Below are 10,761 nucleotides of genomic sequence, written 5' to 3'. Positions count from 1 at the left end.
ACCAGGTGCATGAGAGATGGAAACCTGGGATATTCAGTCGAATCAGATCAAATATGACGCCAAGTTAGTACCAAGTTAAAATATGTTCCGCACTTGTAACATGCACCCATGATTTGGAACAGTCAGCAGGGGGGGGGGGGGGGGGAGGGATTATCTGCTCCCTGCATTTAAAAGTGCATAACAGAATTACATGACAGTGAGCGCAGGGGCAGGTAGACAGTTTTCTGCTTGTTGAAATAATATCAGAGGAAGCAGTTCATAATGAACATCATACAGAATACAGGAAGTCCCCAGAATAGAAGATCCATCCTAAGTCAGTCTTAAAGTCAAATTTATTGGTGTGAGAAGAGTAATACTACAGAACATTATAGTACAGTAATATTAAAAATAACTGCATACAGTACTGTACCTCAAGCCCACGAAAGAATAAAGCAGGGTGATGTTTTCATGAGCATCATAAAGTAATGCATATGTTTGATATTAAAAATAGTTTTAAACTAAATTAGTATGATAGGATCTATGGCCATCTGCTTTTAAATGCAAAATATCTTAGCTACATCAAGTCAGTCGAATATTCTTAACCAGCAGACTGTCTGTACATATGCAGATGGCTCCCTGCTGCCACCTGTAGGGCATCCACGGGCATATTTTCTTAAAAACTAGCCAGCCAGTTTATAAAAGGAACTCAGTGGCAGACTGCTTAGTGAACTGCTGTGATCTTCAGTTCAATTACATGAACTTTCTTTAAGAATCTAAAAAAAGACATACTTTTGCAATGGTGTACAATGCAGATATTACCTAAATTGTTAATTTTGACCAACAATACACAAGGTTAAAGAAACAGCAGTAACAACCCCACGTATGAGTGTCTAATATGGGCAAATAACGTCACAGGTTTTAAAGATTCTGCAGCAAATTGTGATTCAATTTAAAAGTACAATAAACAAAGTTTCATGATGGAAAAAAAACAAAGAAATAGCCATGGGTTTCTAAATACAATAACATTTTAATATTTAAAATTTGCACAAAAAAAAACCCCTAAAAAACTGTCCATTTCCTATGACATGTTTTTCCCCCAGTTACAACACTCCCAATGTTGTGTAAATTACTGTACATCATACTCTTCAAAGCAATATATGCACAAGTACCACACAACTAAATATACTGCAGAAATCAGGCATAAGAGAGACAACTTGTGGCAGTCAACGGCAGACATCAGGTGGGTCACATGACACTCAGTCATCAACAATGTCCAGAAGGCAGCTTAGCTTCAGCTCACATGCGAGCTCCTCCTCCCGGCTTGCAGAGATCAGCTGCTCCAGCTCCTGTAGACGCCTCGCCATAGAACTGGCAGCTCCCCTGGCCTGGTCACTGAGGACACTGCGCTCCTTCTGCTACAAAAATGGGCACAGAAACAGTCTCAACTGATGAACACAGGGTACTTGGGGTCTTAAAATGTGAGCAACTGTGTAGCACAGGGTCAATACCAGGGCAAGTGCAGGTGGGGCAGCCATCTTTGGGGAGGGCACTACGATCTCCGGTACAGACAGTAACGAAGAAGGCAAGAAAAGTGGTGAGGAGGAAGAGGAAGGGCCCAGGGACTCGACGTCAAGCCAGGTACGCAGCTGGTCCTCGAACCTGCAGATCCAAGTCAAACAGGAAATGGCTCAATGTTTATGCCACAACTCACATGAGAGAGTACACGTGTGTAGCATGTCTGTTCTCTGTCAGACCTGCGGCTCTGTTCTTTCTCCTCCTCAATGCGAGCCAGGAGGTCCTGGGGGCTGGAGGCAGCATCCAAAACAGGGGCAACACCGGATCCGGACTCAGGGTCCTCAACCATGCTGTGAAACAGCTTCTGTTGAAGACGTGGCCTGGCCAGTCGAGGATGAGGCCACATGCTCTGGTGACACCTGCAATGGCAGAGGCTTTGGATAAGAAGCCAGTATTGTACACCACTCTTGGGGATATGAGCAAGACTGGAAGCTGATGGCTTTCCCTCTTCTTCCATTTAATAGTAAATAATATTCATTAAATCTGCAGGTCACTGTTAACAGTCTATCTGGAATGTGTTAGATTTACATGGCTGGCTGGCTCTTACCCTGCCTTCCCCTGCTGCTTGTCCCTGTGCGTCTGCTTTACGGCATCCACCCAGCAGGACGGCGGTATGAAGCCCTGCAGCCCATCGCTCAGGAAATACACCGAGATTTCTCCGTCGTCACTGATGACATCTGAAGATGGTGGGATAGGTTCACACCTGCATGGCATCCCCAGTAGGCCCCCCCAAACGTCAGACCCACCCCACCCCCCTCACCTTCACTCACGGGGCACCCAGGAGGGTTCCAGTCCAGGAGTTGGTGCTCTACACAGAGCATGACAATTTCGTCCCAGGGCACCTCCCAGAAAGTGGGCTCCTTGTCCGGCCCCCCACCTCGGCCCACACAGTCCTGACGCAGCCTCTCCAAAAGGTTCTCCAACTGGGACATAAGGAGTGGCTGGCTGTGGCGGGACCATGGGATTTGAGATACGTACTGGAAGATGGAGGCAACCAGCTGGCTCCAAGGAGCTGGGTGGGGGGAGCGGTGGCAGCAGCAGAAATTTAAGGAAACAGACTAAGAAGCAGCCACTTAGCAAGAAATCCGAATTCCGAATCTGAGGCATGGACATACCCCCCACGGCTGGCAGCGGCCAGTCGGGCAGCCGCAGGCTCAGGACTGCCCCCTGGAGCCACTCCAGGTGCTCAGCCGAGTTCCAGAGCAGATGTGGTAGGCAGTCACCACCCCCTGGCACCGAGAACTCTGCCACGGGCCAGGAGAGGCCAGCCAGACTCGGGGACGACACAAGGCCAGCCAAGAAAGCCAGGACAGTGTTGTAGAGGCCGATGACGGGTGCAGGGCCCTGGGAGGGCAGTCCCGCCATGTCACGGTCCCTCCGATCACGGTGAAGCCTACCAGCAAACTCGCGGCAGAGCCCGGCCTCCACAACCTGCACCAACGTCTGCGAGACGAGCCGGGCTGGTGCCGTGGAGCGGGCAGCGAGCCACCTGACGGCATGGCGGATCTGCGGGGATACGGGGGTGATAGTCAATGGGATGGTTCAATCTTACCGAGGCCAGCGACAACATGCACACTCACCTGCTCGGATCCTTGGGGTTCGTTCGTGGTCTCGGGGATATGGACGAACATGTACTCTGAAATCAAACCTTCCTCAATGAGTGTCTGAAGCATCAGGTCTTACAGGGAAAGGAAACCGATGGTCAGACAGGAGGAACAAACCAACTGTATTAGCTCTGCATACGTAAACATAGCCTCAAGAGAAATGCTATAAGTAAAAGTAAGCGAATCCCACGCGACACCTGTTGTCATAGACACGGTTAGTGTCACACCTTCCTCTAGCCGTTCATCGCTGGCCCTGTGCCCAGCCTGCCCTGGGACCACCACCACCAGAGGAAGGGCCTGTGGCCAGGCATTAGCCTGCTGGATCTGCCGGAGCTGCAGCAGGGCGGATAACAGGAAGATGTCCCCGTCTTCCTCATCAGCCCCGGGACTGACTGCCGAGGGCAGCAGCATCAGCAGGGCGCCCATGCCCATCAGCCCCTTCCGCTTCTCCAATGCCAACTGGCCTTCCTCGCTGAGGGGCCCGCGGGCCACCTGACCCACAGTGAGAAACATGGCCTCACTTCCTGCACTTGCACCCTTCGCAAACATCTGTGTTACCACAGGACCTGCTAATATCACATAGTGCCAGACTATGCTAGGCTATGTTAAGCTATGCTAGACTAACATTAATGACAGAACATGCAACACAGGGGCATGAAGCCTGTCGATATTCATCGGCAAGTTCCCCCCTATCTGCCACACCTTCACACACACGTGCACTGTGTGCATGCGCTCCCCCACGCTCCGCAGGCCGCTGCTGATGCTCAAGGTTTGCATGTGTCCGTTGGGGACCATCTCCCTGTGTTCTTGCTTCTCCGAGTTACCGAATTTGGACTCCAGCCATTCTGTCAAAATCCTGCATCAGAGATGGGAGGGGGGCACAAATGTAAGCTCCAGGACCTCTAAACCCAACTAACACCCAATCCCTCCCCGAACGACACCCAGTTCCCCCACTTACTGGTTAGCAACACTGGCATCTCTTTCATGATCACTTGGCAACAAGAGGGCTGCCTTCCAGAAGATTGTGTCAGATGGGTTCGAGACGCTTGCTGCCACCAGACTGAGCAGGTCCAGTGGCCCCCACACAGATTCGCTGAAGTGGATGGAGATGTAGATGAGCACATGGAGAGTGATGGATGGCTAACAGCTACTCTACAGTAGCACCATACCTCAGGAGCTGCTGGTAGAACAAGTGGACCTTCATCTGATGCTCGGTTTCCCTTCGCATCTTCGCCAACCTGCAGAAGGCAGCAGAGTGTCAGCATCGGTACACTTAACACTACAGCAAATCAATGGCCAGCAAAATAAACGGACAGGACGGAAGTCATTTTGGGAAGTACTGTCTAATTCAGCAGAGGTGCCCCGATCCAATATTCAAGATACCTAATCAGACGGATCGGACATCGGCCACATGTGACCGATCCATGTTCAATAATTATTTAGTTATTGCCAGTCTATTTCTTCTTATACTGAGTGGTACAATCAAATCGCACAACAGCTTTCCCCCCTTTTTTATTTTTTGTGGCATTCAAGCTGAACGTTAACGCTTCCTCGGTTTTTTGACACTCAGTGTGTGTGAGTGCAGTGACTTCCCCTGCTATGACGTCATGTGCATGTCCTTTGTAGTGGAAGGATCAGGTGATGGTAGCAAATGCAACTTGCATGCTTGCGAAGCAAACTAACATGTCTAAAACCTGGAAGAATTTTATGCTTGAAACAACCAGTAGCACAGCGATTTGCGATCTTTGTAAAAACAAAGTAACATTCAGTGGAAAATCCCACTAATAGTGCACTCAATTAAGGCAATGCAAGTAATATGAAAAAAAGCGATGGATTTGGAAGCCAGCTTGGGCTGTTTTGCGCACTCGCTATAGCTTGATACACGAGGTGCTGCTATCACAGTGAAAAGTGACGCATGCCACTTGGGTGTACTTGTGAAGATATTCAAACAACTGCAAAATGTCTCAAAAATGCTCAATACAAGATGCACAAAAGAGGTGGAACAGTATCTTATGTATGTTTCTTGTGGGCTAATTAAAACTTCTTTTCCATTTGTATTTACTAGCTTGGAAAAAAAAAAAGAGCTTTGGTCCTGGATCATACTCATAATCAGCCAATACCTTATGTTCAGGTATCAAGATTATATTGGCACTGAAAAAGTGGGATCGGTGCACCTCTATTATGAATATTATGTCAGCATTATTATGCTGTGAGAGAGATGTACCTGGTGCAGGAAACAGAGAGGTCCCCAGCGTGCCCCAGGTTGACCACGCCCCGGGCCAGCCTGTCCAGGCAGGGTGAGGGGGGGGCACTGGGGGCCAAGGCCTGCAGCCTGAAGCGGGGGTCCACACAGCCAGGGGCAGCAGGAAAATCACGCATCTGTCGCTTCAGCTGCCTGCGCACGGCCACCACATCACGCCACCTGCAACACATGCACAGGGTGAAGCCCGGTTGTCGGCGAGCATGTGGGCAAAATATCTGGTCCCCTTACCACTGCCCCTTACCTTTTGATGAACCTGCGTATACTCAGAAGCTCTGCTTCCAGGACGTCTTGGGCCAGCAGGGTGAGCTCACCACACAGCGTCTCCTCCAGCAGTACCTCACACACGTCTTGTGAGCTGCGAGCCACACATTCTGCCTGCTCTTCTTGGGCACGCCTGGCACGAAGGGGCATGCGTTCAGCCTATATACAGTTATCTGAACACTCTCTATGACCTCTGATCCCCCTTGGCTCACCAGTACCTGATCTCTGTTGAGGCAGTCTCCACGATGCAGTCGCGCAGCACCTCCTGTGTGATCTCGGCACACAGTGTCTTGCTGAGCCGGGCCAGGAGCTCCTCGTGTTCCTGCTTTCTCCTGACAGAGACAGGCCCTTCAGATGGCACATCCCCTCAAAATGCACCCACCCCTCCTCCCCAGCCCAGACAGGTGAGGCCTACCTGGCTTCCTCCATCCTGCGCTTCTCCTCAGCGATATGCTCCCTCTCTGCCTGGATCTCGGCAGCAGAAACCTCCCGCAGCATCTGCTCCACCACCTCACTCAGCACTGCCTCCACCTGGCCGTTGCACATGCTGCAACAACCCATCCACATCACCAAACTGGTGTTGGTTGAGTGTGACAACCCTCTAGAGGCCACTGCTCCCTATCTGGCTCACGCTCCTACCTGAGTGCAGCAGAGATGTACTCGGCTCCGGTGGCAGCCACGTCAGCCACCTCGGCCTGCACTACCTCCTCCAGCATGGCCTCTACCTCCGTGGCGATGTCCTGCAAGGGGGAGGGGGGATATTTGTCATTACTATGGCAATACCAACACACTGCTACTGGGTTGACACGCAGCAATGAGCAATCTATCACCTGCTCTGTGTAAACGGGCTCCGGTGGGGGAGGCGTAGGTGGGGCGACTGGTGGTGCCTCCGACGGAGATGCCCCAAGTGCTCCACTCTCCTCTCTACCAGGGAGGCCAGCTGACTCCGCTGGGTCGCTCGGCATCTTGGATCGGTGCTGGAGGGCCCGCGCATCCAGCTCAATGGGGGGCCTCTGAGGGGAGGCTGCTACAGCGTGGGCAGGAAAAATGACAAAATTACAATCAGAGGCCAGAAGGTGGACGAAGCGTAACAGTTAGCGGAAGGTGGAGTGCAGACGCACCAGCCCTGGGCACACTGCCTGCCTCCGCTGGCTGCCCATCCCCACGGTACTTGTTGCGGCTGTCAAAGCTGTTGACGGGTGTGTGTTGGGGTGGGTTGGGCAGTGGCGCGCCGTTGACCACTTGGCCCACCAGCACCTCCCGCTTCCTTGCGATGGCCACAGAGCGCTTTGGACGTGGCTGGATCTCAGGCTCCTGGTACGCTGTCCGGCTTAGCTCCACCATGCTAGGGGGAGGGCAGAGCTTCAATAAAATATACCACCCATCATAGATTAGCACCTCCATCAGAGATAAGCCACCCTGCCCCCAACACAAAAGGGACAACGAAGCACAGCCCAGCCTTACCCTGCATCGACCGCGAGCCCATACTGCAGCGTGAGGTCCGAAGCCTCGCCGGCATTCTGGAACATGAGCATCCGGACCAGGTCTTCGACCGGGAATGTGGTGGAACCACGGGAGCTGTAGGCCACATTCAGGGCCCGCAGAGCCTCACGGCGCACCTGTAGGGGGCACCAGAGCGGTCCAGGTAAGTGAGGTATTGGGGCTGATGAGGATGTAGGGAGCGGAGCAACGGCTCCCCCACCTGGTCGAAGTAGCGGTGCAAGATGCAACCAGCCAGATACGAGGCCACCTTGACCAGCTTGAAGAACCTCACGAAGTTGTTGCTGTTGACAGCGGCAAAGGCCTGGACGGCAAACTTCACCTCCGGAGAGTTTCGGAGCTCCGCCCGGAATTGCTGCACCTCCCTGCAGGTAGGGAGGGAATGAAATGTCAGCTGGAGAGGTGCCACGGTGACACGGGACACCGACTGCCGGCCAGCCACCCACCGGAGGATGTCTCCATCATTGAGCTTCAGGAGCACGCTGTACTGCCGAAACTCTGCCTCATGAGGGCAGTAGATGTTCTTGCTGGCCAGGTCCTGGTACATCTCCTTGAGGCTCTGCAGGCATTTGGTCAGGTTTTCATTGTTGATCTTAGCATCAAAGGACATCATGGGCTCCTGGCACAGGTGGTGTGCGCAGTGGATGTGGAAGCGGGCGCACTTTTCAATAAGGGACACCGTAAGCGGGTCGCACAGGTGCTGCTGAGTGATATCCTGCAGATGGCCCAGAAAAAGGATCAGGGCGAGGCCCGCAGGGCACAGGAATAATGAGACACGGACTAATGTTGCTCACCTTCCGGATACCTCGTGTGCGGTTCCACACAAAGTCATACCAGTCACGGTAGTTGTCCTCACCCTGGTCCATGACCTGGGTAACCAGGTAGTTCATGGTCATGTTCAGCACAGTAAGGGGCCGCAGTTCATGGGGGAGGGGCTCCTCCTGGTCAGCAGAGGACCTGCTGTACTCCTTAATGGCAGCAGTGTGGTCCACCTGCGTGGGGTGCAGAGGGTGATTTGCAGCCTGTGGTCTGTCAATTCATGGCGGGGAGGGGGAAGCATTAGGAAAGAGGGGCAGGGGTGGTGATACCTTCTCCGTGTTGGGGATGACCTCAAAAGAGCTCAGTTGGTTCCGGGTCTCCCTCATGTAACGCTCCTTCTCCGGACACATGTCAGGACACGTACCCACAAACACCTTGGACAGATCCAGGTCGGTCCTCTTGGGCCGAGCTGTGCCAGAGGAGACCGTGTCAGCTGGCGATTCACTTTGGGGTGGGAGGGGGGGGTGGCTCAGCAACGTGACCCTAGGGGGACCTACCCTGTCGCAGGATCTTGTCCCGCTGCTCTAGCAGACGATACTTCTCCTCTGCGGTTTCAGCTACCTGGCCAATCAGGTGGAAGAGGGGAGAGGGGAGGCTGCTGGCTAGATGTTCGGATTCGAGGCCGTCTGGGCTGGGCTCCATCTGCGGCTCACTCTCAAACTGCAGGGCCTTTGTCGCCAGGGGTTTCTTGGCTGGTGACCTGAGAGGGACAGACCAAAGGCTGAAGAGCTTCTAAAAGCTGGCAAAACCTGGGCTCCTTTGAACACCTGGCCAGTAGGGGGCATAGCAGCCAAAGAACTCAGTTTGACTTTAATGTCACGAATCCGAGCCTGAGGTAAAGAGTTTCATTACCAGATGACCTAACATAACTCAAGCTGCTTGGAAAAAAAACAAACAAAATGTATACATAATAAAAAACCAGAGTGATCCAGATTTTTTTTTTTTTTTAAAGAACTTGCATTGGGTTTCAAAAAGGTGATTTTCTTCCCTAACTTAATTTAATAAAGACCCGGCCATCTTATTGTAAAATTGAGTTATTTACTCTTACGGTAAGAGAATGATTTAAAGACAAGATTACCCTCTGGATAGGGATGAGCTGGAGGACCAGCCGGAGGTGGATTTGGAGAGGGCTTTGCAGACAGGGGCTGACTCAAAGCCTCCTGCCTGGCTCTGAGGATCAGGGTCATCTGGAGGCCTTTGGCCCTTCTCTCCTGGACCTAAGAGACACACAGAACCAGTTCATCGAAACAGCTGACATGGGAATGAAAGGCTGCAACGAGTCACAAAGACCCCGCCCTGGCCTTGGCTCGATGCACAGATAGAGAGCACCGTAATAGTCACTCACTCTGCTTCTTCCTCTGCCAGAAGATGGTGAGCTCATGCCTGCGCAGCAGTTTGCCCTTCTTCTTGGCTTTGGCAGCAGAAGCCTGAAAGATACCAAAAGTCAGTGAGGAAAGCCCGGGAGATCATGGACGAGAGCACAGCCTAATGAGTACAGCGACCAAGCCCCCCCCGCAAAGGTGTGCAAAGCCATTGCTCACATGGTCGTGGAAGTGCACTATGGCCAGGTTCTTCTGGGGCCTGCAGAAGATCCGCTGCACACGTCCGAACTGGCGGAAATGTTCCCCCAGGATGTCCTTGCTGTTAAGACTGGCTGGAATGTTCTTGCATTGGAGCACCATGGCTTCGGAGGGTGACATCCCCCCCAGGCTGTCTGTGCTGTCCAGGCGGCGGGCACGTCTCACTGTTGATGCTGCCTCAGTTTCGGGATCTGTGGCAAGTGTCACAGAGTTCAGTTTTTCAGACTATACTTGGCTTCGAACCCAATGTGCTTCTTCCTGGGAGTACTCACCCAACTCCTCCGCCCTCTCAAGGACCTCCCGGGTTGGGGCCTGTGACCTTGGCGGCGTTGAGGGTGAGTGGCTGGTGGTCGGTGCCATCGAACCCTGGTGCTCCGCCTCCCCCCAGTCTGGCTGTGGCTCCTCACTCCTCTTCGGCTCTCGCCGGGTCTGTAGGGCCGGTGTCTTCAGGATGCTGGTCAAGGCACTGCGAAAGATGCTGCTGACAGGCCCCCGGCCCCGGACCAGGGGCCTCTTGGGAGGGTGCCTGGGGGCGGAGTCAGCACCAACTTAGGGCTCCTCTGATAAATGCTCCACCATCTCCTCCTTCCGCTTGGTACCCTTAGCCGCTGCCTCCCCTGCATTCTCCCCCTCATCGCCCCCCCCCCCACGGACCTCACCAGACACAACCCCAGCGTCAGTCTTGGGTTTTAGCGGACCAAAGCTGACAGCACCAAACAGTGGCCGGGGCTCATGGAGGCTAGAGGCAGAGTACCTGGAGACAGAGGCGGCCTGGGAGGTCCCCCCACCCAGGCCACTGCCAGCACCAACGGAGGGTGCTGCTGGTTTCGAGAAGCTGAACTCCTGGGTGGTGCTGGGATGTGCATCTTTGGTGGGGAGGATGCTGCTGGACACTGCGATGGGCTGTGAGAAGCTAAAACCTAATGCTCCAGAAAGGAACTCAGAGGCAGCAGGAGCAGGCCCACTGCTGTCCATACTGGTAGCGGTGGTGCTGGATGGGCTGGAACCAAAAGACTCGGACACAGCCTGGGACACAGCCGGTTCAGGACTGGCGCTATAAATAGGTTTGAACACAGCTGCGTCTGACGGCTTGAAGCTGAACTCTGAGGTGCTAAATCCGCGGCCCTGAACGCTTCCAGGGGAGAATACCGAAGAAGACCCTGTGGACAACTGTCCGAAT

At 53.3% G+C, this 10,761-nt stretch overlaps 1 protein-coding gene across 1 annotated transcript; it reads right to left on the bottom strand.

The window, feature by feature from the left end:
• Nucleotides 1-321: 321 nt before the first annotated feature.
• Nucleotides 322-10,092, bottom strand: LOC125705344 (germinal-center associated nuclear protein-like). The gene is made up of 28 exons (XM_048971864.1): nucleotides 9,854-10,092; nucleotides 9,543-9,772; nucleotides 9,347-9,428; nucleotides 9,080-9,218; nucleotides 8,499-8,701; nucleotides 8,271-8,410; nucleotides 7,977-8,174; nucleotides 7,629-7,897; nucleotides 7,385-7,547; nucleotides 7,147-7,301; nucleotides 6,804-7,027; nucleotides 6,513-6,709; nucleotides 6,322-6,422; nucleotides 6,098-6,229; nucleotides 5,901-6,014; nucleotides 5,663-5,815; nucleotides 5,383-5,580; nucleotides 4,328-4,396; nucleotides 4,117-4,251; nucleotides 3,861-4,014; nucleotides 3,386-3,650; nucleotides 3,135-3,232; nucleotides 2,670-3,060; nucleotides 2,315-2,566; nucleotides 2,102-2,231; nucleotides 1,734-1,913; nucleotides 1,488-1,638; nucleotides 322-1,394 (listed from the first exon to the last, which is right to left on the bottom strand). Exons 1-28 carry the CDS (start codon nucleotides 9,939-9,941, stop codon nucleotides 1,236-1,238), a joined length of 4,770 nt encoding a protein of 1,589 aa, XP_048827821.1. The 5' UTR covers nucleotides 9,942-10,092; the 3' UTR covers nucleotides 322-1,235.
• Between the last annotated feature and the right edge of the window lie 669 nt (nucleotides 10,093-10,761).

The sequence above is a fragment of the Brienomyrus brachyistius genome, chromosome 12, assembly GCF_023856365.1.
Source record: "Brienomyrus brachyistius isolate T26 chromosome 12, BBRACH_0.4, whole genome shotgun sequence".
Classification (NCBI taxonomy): Eukaryota; Metazoa; Chordata; class Actinopteri; order Osteoglossiformes; family Mormyridae; genus Brienomyrus; species Brienomyrus brachyistius.
This window is presented reverse-complemented; position numbering and strand designations above follow the sequence as displayed.